The sequence below is a fragment of the Pholis gunnellus genome (genome assembly GCF_910591455.1).
Source record: "Pholis gunnellus genome assembly, chromosome: 3".
Lineage (NCBI taxonomy): Eukaryota > Metazoa > Chordata > Actinopteri > Perciformes > Pholidae > Pholis > Pholis gunnellus.
The window spans coordinates 6,121,077-6,139,032 of NC_136529.1; the positions used below are offsets into that span (position 1 = coordinate 6,121,077).

General features: G+C 39.2%; 1 protein-coding gene across 2 annotated transcripts in view; it reads left to right on the forward strand.

The window, feature by feature from the left end:
- Positions 1-17,956, forward strand: part of igsf21a (immunoglobin superfamily, member 21a) — a gene marked incomplete at both ends in the record, with an annotated part of 169,431 nt that overhangs the window by 94,816 nt on the left and 56,659 nt on the right. For both annotated transcript variants that reach the window (XM_079157019.1, XM_079157018.1), the window contains one exon: positions 7,864-7,982. In XM_079157019.1, the coding sequence (XP_079013145.1) occupies positions 7,864-7,982 (119 nt within the window). The remainder of the gene's footprint in view (positions 1-7,863; positions 7,983-17,956) is intronic.

Consider the following 17,956-nt stretch of genomic DNA (forward strand, 5'->3'; position numbering starts at 1 on the left):
CAAACAGAGAGAAATATGGACTGCTGCCACAGTCACACCATTCTTCCAGCCAAGAAAAAAAATCCCTGCAACTGGTTACGGTCCCATATTCATGGGGTAACACAGAAGCTCAACAGAAATGCAAAAAGCTGAATTTTTACACGGTATAATCTCCCACTTCCACCTGAGAATGGTAAGGCTTCTGTACAAAGCCTCAGCAGTCTGACAAATCCACATGTACGACCTAAAATAAATGCCTCGATATTCTGTATCTTTTATAAACTGCAGAGCATTTTGTTGAAGACTATAATTTTTTAGCTTTTACTTTTTGTCGAATACTTTTCCCTCAAAGCAATATGTTATTATTGTGCTACAATAAAGTAACGGTAATTTTGCTCCTCACATGCCAGCTTTCAATTATTAGACCATTTCAAGACTGATATTGATTTCATCTAAGTCTTGACAGCTTTTCACAATCTTTCAAAGACTGGAAGCAGCTGGTACTTTCGCTGTATTTAAGTGCCAACGCATAGAGGCATAGTTCTTGTAAGACTAATGAAAGATTTAGCATGTAGACGATGGCACTTAGGTTTGGAGGACCTCCAGTATACAAGCTCAAATCACATTAGCAGGAGTACGGCACAAAAGATGAATGTAGCACATTGAGGGCATATGTAGGTTTCGTAATACCAATGGTACGGACTTTTTTAAACATTTGCTTTTGAGTTCAATGTCTTTCCCTTGCAGTGAATGGGACTTCAGAGCTTCTGTAATCAATGAAAAGAGATTTATTTTAGGGCTATTCAGGCCTTTGCCCACCAAATCTGTATCTTGGTAAGGAACTGTCGCATGTAAAAAAAAACAATTATGACCTGAAGTTGTGCCATTAAAAATGGTTGGAATAGGTTGGATATTCAGAATTTTCTTTTGTGTCAATCAAAAGCGTACACCAGAACACCGTCATCCAAAAATGCTAGGCACTTTATGAGAAGCAAAGAAAATACAGAGATGCAAAATTGAAAAATCAATTGTGGCAGATGATTGTAGAACAGCATGAAATCAAGGACGGTAAATACTGTACCAAACAAAGTACCAAAGATTAAACGGTAGTGATTGTGCTCCAAGGAACCACTATCAATTGCCTCCACATAATATATTCAGTTTCCTCTTACGATTTTTGCAACAAATAGAATATTAAAACAGACTCGGTGTACAAGGTGTCTGTGCGTAACAATTTGATTATAGAAATGAATACGGAAAATACAGACTTAGTGTGCAAAAGCCTTTTACTCTTGTTCTGGTAAGATCTCCATGTTTTCTATATTTCATCACCTATACCCTCTTTGCATTTGTGTGCATTTGAATTCATGAATGCAATAGGGGTAGCAAACAACAGAGCTTTGTGGATAAGAACAGAAAGATGGGCTACATCAGCACTTACTAGTATAATGTAACCAGCCAGCGCAAAGCCAATCGCACCTCTCTTGGCACTCAGAGTCTCAGCATTATCCTCGTCATTTTGTTTTGTGCTCATTCTAAAACATGGGACGACTACAAAGCCCTCTTTGCATCCCATCCTCCAGGCAATTTGCCTGCACTTTCCATCGAGTGCGCGCTGACTTACAGTCGCCAGTCTTGACCCATTCAACCGTAATGCTTCGGGCCAGAAAGAGTATCCGACAATGTGCTAGTTAATTTGATGCAGAGATCGACTGGATGAGCTATCAGACGGCGCTCTGTCAAGACTGCTCTTTTTCACTCTCCATCTAGGCAGTTGCATTTGCCTGCATTTGTAGGCAGGAAGAGTTCTGCAGGAAAGGCCTACATAACAGGAAAGCGCTTTCAGATGAAACTCCTGGGGGACAATCGATCTCTCTTTGCGGTGTGCTGTTTTTGATGCTCCTCCATGGGGGCCCATTGCTATCGATCTCCTCCGTGTATGTGATGTTTTCTGGTGTACAGGGGAGAGTTTGTAATGTGTTTAATGTGGTCTTCTGGAAATTGTTTGTTTATTCAATTACCTATTCCCTTGCTTGAGTATTAATTAATCCTTGTGGCCGCAAAAAAAAATGTAAATCAGTCGTGAGTCGCTAAGAATATTTATGAAATGATGTATTTCCAGCAAATATTGACATAATAAAGGGTCTAAATTACATATGTTACGTGTAAATGGCCACATGACCAGAGATGTTTACTTCCTGGCTGCACCATGACAAGAAGATGGCTGCATCAAGGCTCAAACACAAGGTTATTAAAGTATCTTAACATAAAGATAGGATGGATATTTTTGGTACACATCCATCTTTAAGTATCAAGTATTGATGTGTAAATATGTTCAACTGCTTGTTAATGCAAATATATAACCAGCCAATCATGTGGAAGCAACTCAATGCATTTAGGCGTGTAGACATGGTAAAGACAATCTGTTGAAGTTCAAACCAAGCATCAGAATGGGGAATAAAGGTGATGTAAGTGACTTTTGAACATGGCATTGTTGGTGGTGTCAGACGAGCTGTTTTATGTATTTTCAGAAACAACTGATCTGCTAAGATTTTCAGGCAAAACTATTTCTAGGGTTTACAGAGGTCCTAAAAGGAGAAAATATATATAATATATATGAAAGTTTTCTGAGCAGATGAGAGAGGAGAATGGCCAGCAGTCAGAACGGCAACAGCAACTCAAATAAATAATAAAATAACCACTCATTACAACCAGGTTATGCAGAAGAGCATCTTTGAATGCACAGCACATTAAACTTTGAAGCAGATGGGCTACAGCAGCAAAAGATCACACCGGGTCTCGCTCTTGCCAGCTAACAACTGGAAACCGAGGCTACAATTATGACGTGCTCTCCAAAAGTTCCGAAAAAACATTGCCTGGTCTGATGATGCTCAATTCCTGCTGCCACATTCAGATGGTCGGGTCAGAATTTGTCAGAAAGAACATGAAAGGATTTATCAGCTCAAACCAGTCTGGCCATTCGGCTCCGACCTCTGCCATCAACAAGACTTTTTCGCCCACAGAACTGCCGCTCACTGGATAGTTTCTCTTATTCAGACCATTCTCTGTAAAACCTAGAGATGGTGTGTAAATACTCAAACCATGGCCCCAACAACTAAGCCATGTTCAAACTCACTTCAATCACCTTTCTGATACTAGGGTTAAACTTCAGCATTTTACATGTCTACATACATAAATGCATTGAGGTGTTGCCACGTGATTGGCTGATTAGATATATTAGATATATTAGATACGATTAGTTGAGCAAGTGTATCAAATTAATTTGCCTGTTCCAATAACAGAGTTTTAAATGTGTTAATTACCTACACAGGGGTATATAAGAATGTTGATGACTGCATGCTAGTAGAAATGTATCAAATATTTATAAATGTCTACACATTATCATTGTGGTCACAATTGTGACCAAATTAAAACACCTGTTTTTACCTTCCTATCCATGAGAATAATTTTTTTTTTTGTATTTACGTATATGTTTAAGTGACGCATGATTTAGATATTTTCATATCTGGGAAAAATTCAGAATCAAATTGGTAGGTACCATAGTTACGTTATAATAATAACTTTAGTTTGCAATGCTGTGGAAAAGGGTAGCTATTTTTGTTGTTTTATGTTTTTAGCATCTACCTTGGTTTGTGTCATTGCAATTCAGCTTTTTAGAACTTATTAAAGAAGTCCATAATCTCAAAAGAAAGTTAAGGACAAAAGGATTCATTGAAACATGAGAAAATGATCAAAAAGGAGGCGCAACGGGAAAAAGAATAACAGAAGTAGGATTGGAAGTGGAAGATAAAGAGTGAATTGTCTGGTAATATGCAGACTGGAATCATGTGGTGTGCTGTTTTTGTTACTGTGGAGAAATACAGTGCTAGTATACTTTAGTTAGTGCAGGACTCAAAAAACTAATCTTTATAATGTTGTATATCATGTTTTTTTTTCAATTATTCCTCTCAAATGGTGATTTAATTCCAATTGACATTACCATTGGCTCACCCATTATTAATAGCGAATGGGAGACAGCTGAAAAAAGAATTGCTTGAGTACCTTCAGAGTAACATGCTCCCTTTCTGTGAACAGATTCTCAATGGACTAGCACCTCTCAAATACATGGCGTCAAAGATTAGAGCAGGTGTTCAAAAATTAACTAATTAACTCCACCAGTCTTAATAATTAATAGAAGTCTCAATGTTAGGAGTACAACCTTTCCTCTTCTTCCTCCCTGAATTCTGATGGATATATCTTGCTGTCAAACTGGTGGAGAATCCAGAAGCAGGTAGTAACTCTCAGAAATTGTGTGGTTGGTTGGTATTTTTTGCGGCCTCCTCACCCTTCTTCCGGCAATAATTCCATGCCTTGAATTGTCTTATCTCCAGCTTCCTTTCCCTGCACTTGTCTGGGTTTGAATCCATGAATGCAGCAGTCCGGATTGTGGACAACAGAACTACGGCTTTGTTTGTAAAAACAAAGCAATGGGCTACATCAGCGTTTGCTATAATGTAGCCAGCCAAGACAAAGCCAATTACCCCCCACCCGCCACCACAGAAAGATTCACTGTGCTATTCTCATCATTTTGCAGTGCGGAGAAAAGAAAAGACTCACTTGTTTTATGCTTATCCCTCGAGGGAGCGCTGGTGGAGAAAACTCACTTTATATCTTGGGGTGCTCACTCTTTTTCAGATATACTTACCTTTGTTCAAACATTTGTTCATGATTGGTTCGTTCAGCAAAACTTTACTTCCTTGCGCTGACGGCTATTGCAAACATGGGCTTTATTGATGATCCCAATTATCTCTTGTGAGTCAGGGCAGCAAATAAAGTCAGGTTTGTATTTATTTTTTCAAATATTGTAAGATTTCAAACAATTGTAGAGAACCAATAAAACACATAACACACATCTATTTTTTTTAATGAAATAACGCAATACCAATTTACAATGAAATGTAAAATGGATTCATACTTTTGTCTTGATCGTAGCAGACAAAGGCAGCCTATTCATAGGATTTTTAACGGATTATGATGTCAGTCAGTCACTAGCATGGCGTCTCTCATTTGCTGAGCCGCAATTCTGGCTTTTCAGCACCGCACCGCCCGAGAGGGAGGGAGGGAGAGAGAACGCTCACAGGTGTGTTGAATGTCCTGATTTTTCGTCGAGGCGCTAGATCATTAAGGCAACCTAAAAGTGTTGCAGAATGATGTCGCTGCTGTTTATCTTCTACCTGTATGTCAACGCCACTACATGACATGCTTTTATGCCTGTTCTAGTTTCCATTTGACTTCTAAATTATTCATTTATTGATCAGGTTAATCAGTGCAGGCTTGTCCCACACTGTGCAACTGCAGCGCTAAACTAATGTGCATTACTAAGAAAAGTGAAGCAGATAGTGTAAATGTACTTCCCCAAGTAACTAATGGCATTTTTGGGGGGTTTCAGATGTAACTAATTTACACATTTGCAGTAACTTGCAGAACACTGATCATTAGTTGGGCGAAAGCTGTTTGACGGACTCTCTACATACGTTTCTATGGTCTAACTTCCCAGCACAAACGCATCAAGACTATTAAGTAATCCGAGTTCAAAGATACAACAAACCAAACAAAAGTATGTTGGAAGGGGAAAGTAAATGTATTGATTCAAAACTGTTCACACGCAACACTAGAAACAAGCCAATACTCCGACGTTATCCTCATTTCCATCTGAAGTTTCAAAGCCTTGCTCAAGGGTAATTGATGATAGTTGTTGAGCCAGGAGATGCAGCATCTATGGTGGAAAGATGTTTGTTGGCGCACAGATTTGACTGCTCTCCAAAAGAGTGATCTCCTCTCCTACACACACACACACACACACACACACACACACACACACAGCTGAACTCATTAAAGCCCTGCCGCTGTTCCAACAGAGGTCCCCATCTGAAACACCAAGGACAATTGTTCCTGTTTTGTGGGTATAAATCATAGGGGCTAAATGTGACTAGTAGTCTCACTTTGATTATCACTGGTGACACATTAGTCAAGTGCTGAATACAGATTGCGCTCCCTTTTTCAAAAGCAGCCTGATCTCACAGAAATACGTGGAATGACGACGACCTCTTAACGGCCCACTATGTGATGTGTTCAAATTTTGTGTCCGCGCAATGGAAACAATGCCAATGGAAAGTAAATTAGGATGCTTTACTCATGGCGGACAAACAAATTCCCAGATTGAATAGAAATGTGTTTTGATCAAAGTCAAATGCAAAGCGAAGAGGTTGGGCTGGAGGGGACACGGGACTTACCCCCAGGAGATCGCTGTTCATGGTTTTTGTTGTAATTCCTTCATGAAAAAGTTGTTCAGAAACTTATATTGCGCAATTTCTGGATAGCTGTGCATCCTCTGATTATGGCTAAGTTCTTCCTATTTCACAGGGTTTTATGGATTTAATGTATAACTTGTTTTTAGTCTTTTACATTTTATGTATTTTGTTACATTCCTGTAACAAGCCCTTTTTTTAGTCTTCATCTGAATCAAAATGATTGTGGCCATTTACCTTAAAAGATCTGCTGACATCTTAACAAATCTATAAAAAAAAGTAGCCAATTGGCCTGGTGATTCGGACAAAGAACACCCTCCATGTCACAGTTTCTTTTTTTTAACTAGAATTAGGATGAAGACTAGTTTTAAAACATAGCAGAAATGCACAACAAGCCACTCGTCTGAGTTCTCTGTAGCAGGTGTGTGCGTTCTGGTAGACTTAGCAATAGCACTGAAAGCTAATTCAACCAATGAATAGTAGAACTGACAGGAAACAGTAATAATAATGAACTGACCAGGAGAATTGAAAGACATCCAGTTAAGATTTGATGACATTTACACAATTACATTCTCACTAGAAAATAACAAGAGGAAGAACTTATTCCAACTTTTGTATTGTTTATTGAAAGCATACAGATCGAAATATTGAAGCTGGACAGTACAATGATACTGCATCAGTAAGACTTTATATTCATGATAATAATTGGGGTCAACATGTAACCAGCTGGTCTCATCTGAGCTTCATATTATTTGGTCTGTGAGAGCTGATGCAGCTCAGAAATAGCTCAGCTGGTGAACGAGCAGCTTTGGAATCGAAGATGTGTTCTGTTCGAATTCAGTCTGCATCTTTTAAGTAGTGCATCTATGAATTATAAGCCTTTGTTTTTGTGCGACTTCTCTGCTGTGGCAAGAAATGTTTTATTAAACATTATTCTTTAATCAATATCTTTTTCCTGAGACTTTAGTTTAAAAGCTTTAGATTATCCCAAAATGTTAAATGAACAACTTTTTACCGTATGCTGTAATTATTTTATTTTATTTTTTTATTTCTTTAACAAATTTTAACGACGATCAAATGATGTATTTATTAGTAATAAATGATAGAGATGACTGTTACATTTTGGACCTTTTTAGAAGTTTTAAATGCAAATATCAATGATTTCCTAATAATAATAATACAGATATAATTAATAAACCTGATATTAATGAACTTAGTTCATGATTAATTCATCATTGTTTTCATTGTTAGGATTGTTTACTAGGAGCTTATAAAAGTTCAAAGCAGAATCAATATACAAAGACACCAAGAAACAAAGTGCTTTTCCAACACAACAATGTTGTTACAGACGCGACAATTAAGTCTTTAACTTTCACAATGATTTTTTAAATGTCTCACTGTCGGCGTGTGTGATACTTCAAAACTCGACAGAAGCTTGTTGAATAAGTCATCAAAATAATATCAATCAATGTTAATGCTCACCAATACACTTCAAATGCTTTGTTTTTGCATCAGTGTGTCAATATTACTAAAATGCAAAGATTATTATCAACTCATATACTCTTGTATTTTACAGGCTCCCGGAGGTACGGATCTTAGACAACGGACCTTACGAATGCCATGTGGGCATCTACGACCGGGCAACGCGGGAGAAGGTTGTCCTGGCTTCAGGGAATGTTTTTCTTACTGTTATGTGTGAGTACCATTACTGCTCTTTAGGAAATGTCCATTTAGTGGCGTCTGCGTATTGAATTCGATGTGTTTCTGGTGGGGCATGGTTTGCATGTAGAGGGACCCTTCAAAGTCATAGGTTTGGACAAGTAGGACAGAGATGGAAGACCTGGATCCCTGTGCAGGCCTGCAGCAGGAGACAAGGTTGTCTTGATTACTCAAAAAAGGTGTTAGGTTTCTAGCTTTATGTGAGTTGCCAGAGGGGTGATGTTTTGAAACTGGTGTACTAGAAGTTGGATATGCTGTTTTTCCAAAATGTAACAAGTAATTTTGGTGAGGAAAAGAGAGTTTTGAGCAATGCAGAAAGCATCATTGAAGTATATATCTGATTCTCATATTAAAAATCAGCAAGTGAAGCTTCACTACCTCACTTAATACGGATGGAATCAATACTTTTGAAAATGTATCAAATGACAATGTGACAACGTGAAAGAGGTTGCTCGTAGTCATTAACTTGTATAAGAGAATCGCAGCTTCACTCAGATTTATAATGAGTTTTAGCTCATTGTTTAGCTGTCCAGCCCTCAACTGGTTCACTCCCATAGCGCTCATAAAGTCGTTATTCGTCCACAGCAGACAGCGGTTTTCATTGAAAAAGCCTGGCACCAACCAGCAGACCGATGAGTCAACGACTGTGTTTGAGTTATCAGCATATATAAAAACTAAATTATTGACCTCAATAGAATTGTTAATGTCAGTAAAGTGTCATAATTAGTATTCACTCACAATGTCAATAGTCAAAGTACTATTCCACATTCAGAGTGAAAGTGTTGAGTACGAGCACAGGCTACATATCCAGCTATTATCACAATACACATGCACAAAGTAATCATCCCTGGGTTCGTCCAATGAGCAGCGCTCCACCAAACTACCTCAGAGATTCGCAGTTAAGTGTGAAATTGTTTCTGGTGGGGGGTTTGGTGCTTATCTAACTCAAATCAGGCTGAACTGCCGAATAGGCGGGCCCAGATTCCTTTGTTCAAAGCACTTGGCGAAGCACATGGTCAGATCCCAACACGACTAACTGGTCAACATAGTTGAGCATTTAGCAACTACAGATCCAGATATATCCTTTAGGAGAGATCAAATACAGAGCTAAACCAGAGTGAAAATTCGACTTACATTCTCCAAGTGGTTAAGAAACACAACTCCAAATAAATATCGCGGGGGCGGCAGGTTTAGGGAGGGTATTCCAGACAACCCTCTTCCCAGCAACGCTTTCCAGTTCCTCCTGGAGTACCCTGAGGTGTTCCCAGGCCAGACGAGGTATATAATCTCTCCAGCAGAGCTCTGGGTGTAACCCTGGGCCTCTTGCCAGTTGGCTGTGGCAGGAAAACCTCCAAAGAGAGGCGTCCAGGAGGCATCCTGATCAGAGTCCAGAACCACATCAGTTGACCCTTTTCGACGCAAAGGAACAGCGGCTCTACTCAAAGCTTCCTTTGGATGTCTGAGTTCCTCACCCTATCTCTAAGGCTGAGCCCAGCCAACCTACGAAGGATATATCTGCACGCGCTCATCATCTATGTACTCTTCACTCCCATTTGCGCTGTTGAAGTAGGACAGACTCTAGCATTCTTGTGTTAGGATAAAAGGAACGTTTAATTACTGGCGATCAGCTGTGTTACACGCGCCTGCTATGAATAACAGAACGCCCACCAGCTCTTTCTGCTGCACGTCCATCGTTCTGTGTAAAAGCATTTGAAAAAAGACACGCCACTCGGATGCATGTTGGCTGAGAGAAGAAAAGAATGGCACTACAGACAACAAGTGCAATAATCACCCAATGACTCCCAAAGATATTTTACACAGAGGTTGATACAGTATTAATTATTAGTATCTGTTTGCTGTCTCCACTGTGGCTTCCTTTTGTCCTGCTGTCGTCATTTTCTGTGTATTGTGGGATGTGTATTTCAATGTCTTTTCATATTTGTAGTGTATTGTGGTTGTTTGATACTGAAAGCTGTATTTTAATTTCACTGTACATGTAGTAACCCAACTAGAGACTAGAGTTAAACATTAGCAATCGCTGTAAACTATGCAGCACATCACTTTCATGCTTTGCATTGGAATTATGTTAGATGTCATCGTCCCCATGAAATAGAAATTCTAAATCTTTGCGGACCAATAGGCCTTTGGCGATTGAACGATTGATTCAATTTCAGTGGTTATCTGGATGTAGAATGTCTGCCATTAGAAGGTTATTGCTTCCTTCAGCAATGAACCGAGCAGAAATAGACTTGTCTCCAAATCCTCAGGGTGTGTCAGCAGGGTCAGGAAATCGATCCAATTGAAAATTCTATTTAATGTAAAGATGATGTTGATTTGCTGTAACAGTGTGTTCAGCGTTTGAGGAGGTGTACAGTGTCCTCTACATTTCCTGGATATACATTTTTTGACAAAAGACGTTACTTTGCTTGTGGTGTGTCTTTCTGTTCATCTGTCAATCACGTGGACTTAATACTGATGAATCTTTGCTTTCCTTCAAACCTTATTGCCTTTGTGATAAAACTATTACCATTATCGGTGACCATGATATCTCATTCAATCACGAGAGGACGTTGTGCGCCTGTAGCCTATTGCTCAGTCTGTGCTGTAATTATTGTATTTAATTCCCCCTAACGACAGCTGCTTCTCTTGCCTCTGATGTATCAATTCCAGCAGCAGAGACATGCTGTTCTCCATGTGCTCCTATGGCTAATTAGCAATGGTGAAATGTTCTAGTGGTACACCAGAGAGAGACACCGTTTGACAATATTACTCCATTATCACATTTTGGGCCTCTTGAGAACTGCCTGTGGTTTTCACCTTTCTCTTTATTTTATATTTGGGGGGGGTTTCAACTTCGACATTCATTATTTTTCACTAAGCCCTTCACTATCTGTTCTGTTCTATGTGATGACCATTCTCATGCCTTAGTTTGAGGGCTCCCCCACGATGTTGTCAGTGACAGACTTTATCAATGGTAGGGGATTTACTCAGTTAAGTTTCTTGTTTCAGCGTTGGGTGGGAAGAAGTGAACGATGTAGTCGTGGGATCGTCGGACCACTCCACAAGAGAGGAAGAAGAATGGCCTCGGGCGTTGTGGCTAATTGCCATCTAAACTGAAACAGAATTATTCATAACCTATTAGTGTGTCAAGTTCAGTGGGAAGTAAAGTAAAAAGTAGAGAGGAGAAAGAAAGAAAATTAGAGGGAAAAAAAAGTTAATTAATAGGAAGCAGCACACGGAGAGTATTTTAATTTTTTAAAGGGCTTCATAAATAAGAATTATCATTTTAATGAATCCCCTGCCAAGAAATTCAATCATCCAGTTTTAAAAGGCTAAACCCTGAACTCTTGGTACCTCGGCTACTGTCCTTCACTCTTTGGAAAGTTTGCTTTTCTTTTTGCACTACATGAGCATATGTGGACTTTATTAAGCCTGAGGGCCATCGTCATTCTATTGCTGTGGTTACACTGGTCTTTTCAACGCGGCTTTTGTGATCAGATGCGCAGCTTCGGACCTCGGCAGTATCTGTATATCTGTGTCTACACTTGACAATTCAATGCAACCTGCCTGATCAAATAGTGTTCGGATATACTTTGTGCTCAAAGAAGTCCCCAGTTACTTTTGCTGCTTACTCTTCCTCCCTGCAGTAATCATGTTTTATTAAAGAATAGCTGCAAAGGAAGACTGCGCCCACATGCTGTCCACACCCAACTGACATCCAAACTCAATGCGAACCAGTTCACCTGGGCATGTAGTATGGCGGATCAGATCCCAATGTGAGTCAGATCTGAACTCTGAGCGTACAGACTCGACAGTTAATGTGTCCTGGCATGATCGGATGACAAAAGTTGCATGGGAAAGACAATAACCACGGCCTATTATGATCAAGCTTATTAGAATTCTGTTTTCTTTGTTTGTTTTCTTTTTTATTAATGTACACCATATACTATATCCCTGGACAATGCACCAACAAGCTTTTATCTTGATAATAAGAAACATGTATAAGAAGCAGCACCAAGATGTGCCCATAACTAGGGCATTGTATTATGTAAATGTTATCCCTTAACCTGAATGAGCTTTCACGGTGCACTGTGTCTGTAAATACAATGATTGATGCATTACCGTATGATAATTCATGATGAGGCACTTTGTTGTTATCAGAGTTCAACATCAACATCTCAACTGAAAGGTTATGGATGAAAAGTTCATTGTGAGAAAATGCTGAAATATGCTACTGGACAGAATCCTTATTAGGCTATTGAATTTACTGTCAAATAATATTCAGTCTCAAGTGTGCAGAGGATACATTAAAAAAATATTGATAATACACAGAATTGACAATATAATAGTTTGGCCTTTTGACCACCGCCTTCATCTGTTAGTTTCAATGAAGAGGGCTCAGCTGACGGACATTTAACAGCAAAACATTCAGTTCTTTGCAATCCCCATGTGTCCAAGAAATCCTAATAAAATCTGCCAGAAGGACACACAGGGAGGATATGCAACTTCATGGTCAGGTCATACAATTGTATTTTTACATGCAACATTTCATAGACAAGCAATCTGCTTAGAGCAATATTGAAGCATTAAAAGAGGATTACAAACATATTCTTACAGCTTCAACTGTAACCTTGCAATCCCCGCCTAAGTAAGAAGGAAACTAAACAAGAATATCCAAAAACCTTTTCTAATAATCAGACAATATTGTATTTCAGAAAAAGCTTCTCAATAATAACATAATGGCTTCTGAATTGTGTTCCCACCAAGGTTATAATAGTTTCGAATGTTTAACTAGGTTTGAATTTGAATTTTGCTTTGAATTTACAATTGAAGGTTTAGTTTTAGTATATTTATATTATTTATTTAACCTTTATTCATCCAGGATAATCCCATTGAGATATTTAATATCTTTTACAAGGGGGTCCTGTTCAAGATGGCAGTGTAAAACCTTCACCACATAGAAACACAGATAACAGACCTAACAACAAAACAGCAAAAAGTCAAGAACATAAAAACATATTCACATAAAAGACACAATTTAAAACAAACCAGCAAAGTGTGCCAGTCAAAGAATTGTCATTCAGTGCCAGGACAAGTACATGCAGTGCTTATTAAATGATCCTTAATCCTGTTTTTAAAATCTTCAATGCTTCTGCAATAATCTAGTTTTGTGTAGCTCACACCAAGATGATGGTCCTAAAAACGGGTTCTAGGAATGACCAACATAATTTGTTCTCAAGATCGGAGGTTGCAGATATTGAGAGTTTTTGGAGTCAGTAGACAACGTAGATGAATGTTCCTTTCTGTGTAAAAGGAAGACAAACACGCTACCTCATACACACTGCAATGATGTGTGCGGAAACCAGAATCAGAGACAAATCGTAATGCAGCATGGTGCACTGAATCTGACATTTTAACAGAAGATGAAATTGCATGCATTATATGAAACATCCCCATAATCAATTGGTGATAGAAGTGTTGCTTGAATGAATAAAAAGAAAAGCATTTGTTTCTATAGTAAAATACTAATAAGACTATTTATTCACTGAGACGTGTTCAATCACCTTATAATTTGCAGTTACAGTTCTTTGGAAGTAATATGTTATAGCATCAGTCTGAAACAGAAATAATTGTTTTTCTTCAACCTGGTGGTATCATTTCAGTTCAGTCTTGGGTTTTCTTAAATTATATAGTTTTTATTTAGTTTCAGTTTACTAACTATTTTTCACAGCTGGTTTTTGTTTTAGTTTAATAACTTTGGTTCCAACCAAACTATATACTTTCATTTAACTGCAATGTGTATGAAGTAGTGGACTTGAAAGACACATGTTTAGCATAACACACGTGGTGTTATTACAGTGTAATTGATTTGGTATATTGGGATTTTCACCACTTGAGGGATAGACTTCTGACCCATCACCACCAATCACATAAAATAGATATTTCATTCTGCAAAGACTGACATATCCATCCCTGTAAAGCTAAGGTCATAATATCCGGCTTTAGTGGGGGAAAGAAATCAATACCTCCTTTCCCAATAGTAGAGATAGGGTCATTATTTGTTATTACCCAAAGTGATTTCTATGCCACATTCCAAAGATTACAAGGAAAGGTTATTTGTCTCCTTTGAGTGGAGCCTGACCTTGGGAAGCCAGCTCCAAGTTGATCTGTGCATAGTGTCCGAGACATCTAAGGTTGTTGTGTTTTTGTCTCCATCATATGGTCGTTGGGTTGCGACTCGTCCGCTGGATGAAGAGCATCTCAATAGCCCTTGCATTTAAACATCATGTCACGCAACTGAAGCAATCCTTTCTTAACCTTTTGTAAAGCGTGAGGATGTAATTCAAAGGGTACCCTTCATGAGGCGGCATGGCTGGTATTTATAACCCCAAGAAACAGAGATGAGCGCTAAGGTGTAGAGGGACTAATTACCTTCTCATCCCATAAAACTAGGATTCGCTTCAATAATGGATGCCCGACTTTAATTAAGCGCTGTGTATATTTAGGTGCTCGTTTATAAATGGGTGGGATTAATGGCGTACGAGCCAAGCCCAAAGACAGCAACGCCTGCAGACACAGTAGTTCGGTGTAGCAGTAGGAAGAGTTTCTGCGACTGTATGGATGCATGAAGTTTGCGTGGTTGTGTGTGCAGAGGCTTGTTTGGGTGGCGGGGTTTGATGGATTGCTAGGGAACGGCGGTTCCCTCTGTGTCCTGTACTTGTTTGGAAATTGAGGAGAACGTCTTGGCCAGACTCGACACAGAGTGACTTAAACACAATGGCCTGATTCTCAGCTCTCAGAGAAGATGCCAATTTTGTCAGACCCGTCAGTTGTATTCTGAAGTGTTTGCCATGTCGACTTTTAGCACCACTCGGGCCCCGGGGGGAAGGTTCTAGGGTCCTTGATGTGAGTCTCCACTACTCTCTGATTTAGCTTTATCCTAGCGTGCTATCAGCATCACAACTGATTCCATTGATTTTGTGCAAAAATGTTTCTCGCAGAAACAACTTTCTCAGTGTCATTTTGTGACAATATAGTGCATCAACTGTTGCCCACATGGAATAATCTTTTGTTCTATCTTGTTCATGAGAACAATATAGACTTTGGTCTGAGATAATTGTATCTGGAAATGAATTTTTTTTTATTGTGTGACCCCTTGCCGCTCCTTATCACTCCTTCCAACGACCACCATTCAGTTGCTGACTGGGAGCAGAATACAGCACTAATACAACTGGTTGGATTGGAGCCCATTGAGGGGGAAAAAAAGAATGAAATGAATTCAAAGAGCAGATGAATTATTTAATGTCTGTCTTTGAGCTAAACCCTGGGGTGATAATTGAGGCAAAAATAAACAACCCATGGGCTTCCTCAAGGATTTCTCTACCCAATATTGAACTGGCTGTCTGTGCATCAATTAGTCTATGCTAAAGAATTTCAGAATTTTTTGTCTCTTCCTTCCATGCTGTCAGTTTTGTCAGAAGAAAATGTCTGTTTTCCTTTTACTCAAACGTGGCGTTTTGGATCTTTCATTCATTTAGATGCAGAATCAGACAAACAGTAAAATCTCTTGCTGCCATCTTTCAACAATTAGCTTCAACTGGGTTGGGGCATAAACTTGCAATCATATTAGCAGCCATACTGCATCTCATTTGAGGCTGCATTAAAATCAAGCCAATTTTACCCTCTAGCTCATTTAGTACCTTATTCAGTTGACATTCACCAGACAATCATCATTCGGGCAGCCAATTCGCGCCAAGGCTGTAGCCTCATAAGCCTGTTTTCATACCCGCAGATTTCACACAGTAAATAAAACGTAAGCATCTAATGGTTGCATCATATCATCTGCTCATAATCCTTCCGTTAAAAGGCTCCAGGATGCAATATTTTGCCCAGAAATACTGTTTATCAGCTACCACCTGGATTCACTGTATGCACCCTGACAAAAACAAAGTAGGTGGTACCGTAGTTTTGTTATTGTTTCCTCTTAAACTACACAGCTAGGGAATCCGAGAATATGTAAAACCTTACTACTGTAATGACACTACTTGTGCTTCATTAGGAGCCCTCTAGGTTTGCAGTTACCTAGCATGAGCAAACGTTTTCATACTATCATTAGGCTCATGTTTTTTTAACTGTAGGCTAAATTTGCATTGAAAATAGATACAGTGTCATAATAAACTATACTTTAAGTATTTTTTTCAATATAAAAAACTCCTATCTTAACTTTAATTAACTTTTGCTCGCGCGAAGTGACGTAAAAGCGCTCGTCAAAGTCAAATATGCGTGCGACTGTTTGATTTGCGCGCGGGCGTGGATCTCATTTGCTCTCTTGGATTTTGACAGTGATTTGCCTTCATAATAGTCATGGGAATACAGTCTATGCAGGGAACTGTGTTGCGACAACAGCAATTTCCATTAGATGTTAAATGTGTAAAAGGAGCACAAATAGGAAGATAGCATTAGAGTCTGCCCAACGTTAACAATAAGAGTAAGACAACGGCCGTTTTCAGAGCTGCCAACTCTTCTGTTTTTTATCATGAGACTCACGATTGACAGGCGCTCTCACGCCACACAAAGAAAAACTTATTTCTAACTATAACGTATGATCGAAGATATTTAAACCTGCAACTAGTTCAGCTGCTGCTGACGCAATCAAAACTAAAAAACTGAAAGGAAAAAGTAGAAAAATAAGAAGTACATGAAAAAACAACTGGATGATTACAACAGCCTGCGTGGTGTTTTATTCATCATGTTATTCACGATGCTTCATGTTTCAGATGTCCATCCAGTCTGTCCTCTGAATCAGCAGCTGTCAGTACAATCTCTGCACAGAGCGTTTGATTTTTATCTCTTTACCTCCACAAGTCAGTGGTTTCTGCTGCTCCGTGCACACAAGAGGACACCATGGGCTCGTGAACCCAGCGGCGCGGCCAGATCGCAGTAGTGCGCCTTGCCAAGTTGTGTCAGGAGCGTGCCAAACAGACTTTTGGTAGTTTTGTGGTCAGGCTCCCTTGGCGCACCTGTGGTGCACTTTGGCACAGGGTGGGATCAGAAAGATTATTATTAGAGCACTATAGGAGTTCTCCCCGTCAGGACGCACCGACAGTTTCGAAAACTGTTGATGTGCAAGAAACTGTGAAGAATAGTTAATCAAAACAGCACGTTTGATATACACAGAAGCACGGAGGGGCTCTGTGGTTATTATACTAACAGTCTGATGCTAAAATTTAACCAGCGGATCTGCCCTGCATTATTGTGACTTAACAGCGCACAACATCACTCCAGTTAGAGACTGCAGATGGAACTGACACCTGCTGACGGCTGTAAAGGACAGGCCGTCTGTCATGATAGGCAGAGCTTAATATCTGCCTAGCTGGCATTGATGCCATAACCGCTGGTTGAAAAATGATGTTGTAAAATGATTGTAGCTGTCTCAACTATTAACTAAATAACACATAGTGCCAAACAAATTCATGTTTGCTAATACATTTCTGTCCATGCAGCTATAACAGCATGTGCCATCTCAGGAATCCATTCCATCAAATAGAATTTTACAAATAGAATTCATGGAAAAGCAAAATAAATCACTAAACAGAATGGTGGTTTAGAGACACTTTTGACTGAAAAAAAGCAACTTTGTCGATTGATGCCCATTTCGCAGGATACTACATTTTAAGGACGTTTCCACACTTTGAAAGTGAGCTGGGGATGAGTAATCTTTTGACATCATTTTGGCTATGGTGTGTGGAAGTTGGCAAGTACGCTGCCACGCAACCATCATTATTGACTATGATGACCAACTTGGCTTTTCATCTAGGAATGCTTTAAAATTGTGATTTTGGCTGTTGGAACTTTTTAAATACAATTCCTGGGCTTTGTAGAGTGATATGTCCCCTTGATGGGAGTTAGACTGTTTATGGAATGAATCAAGATGTATTAAAATATGAGCC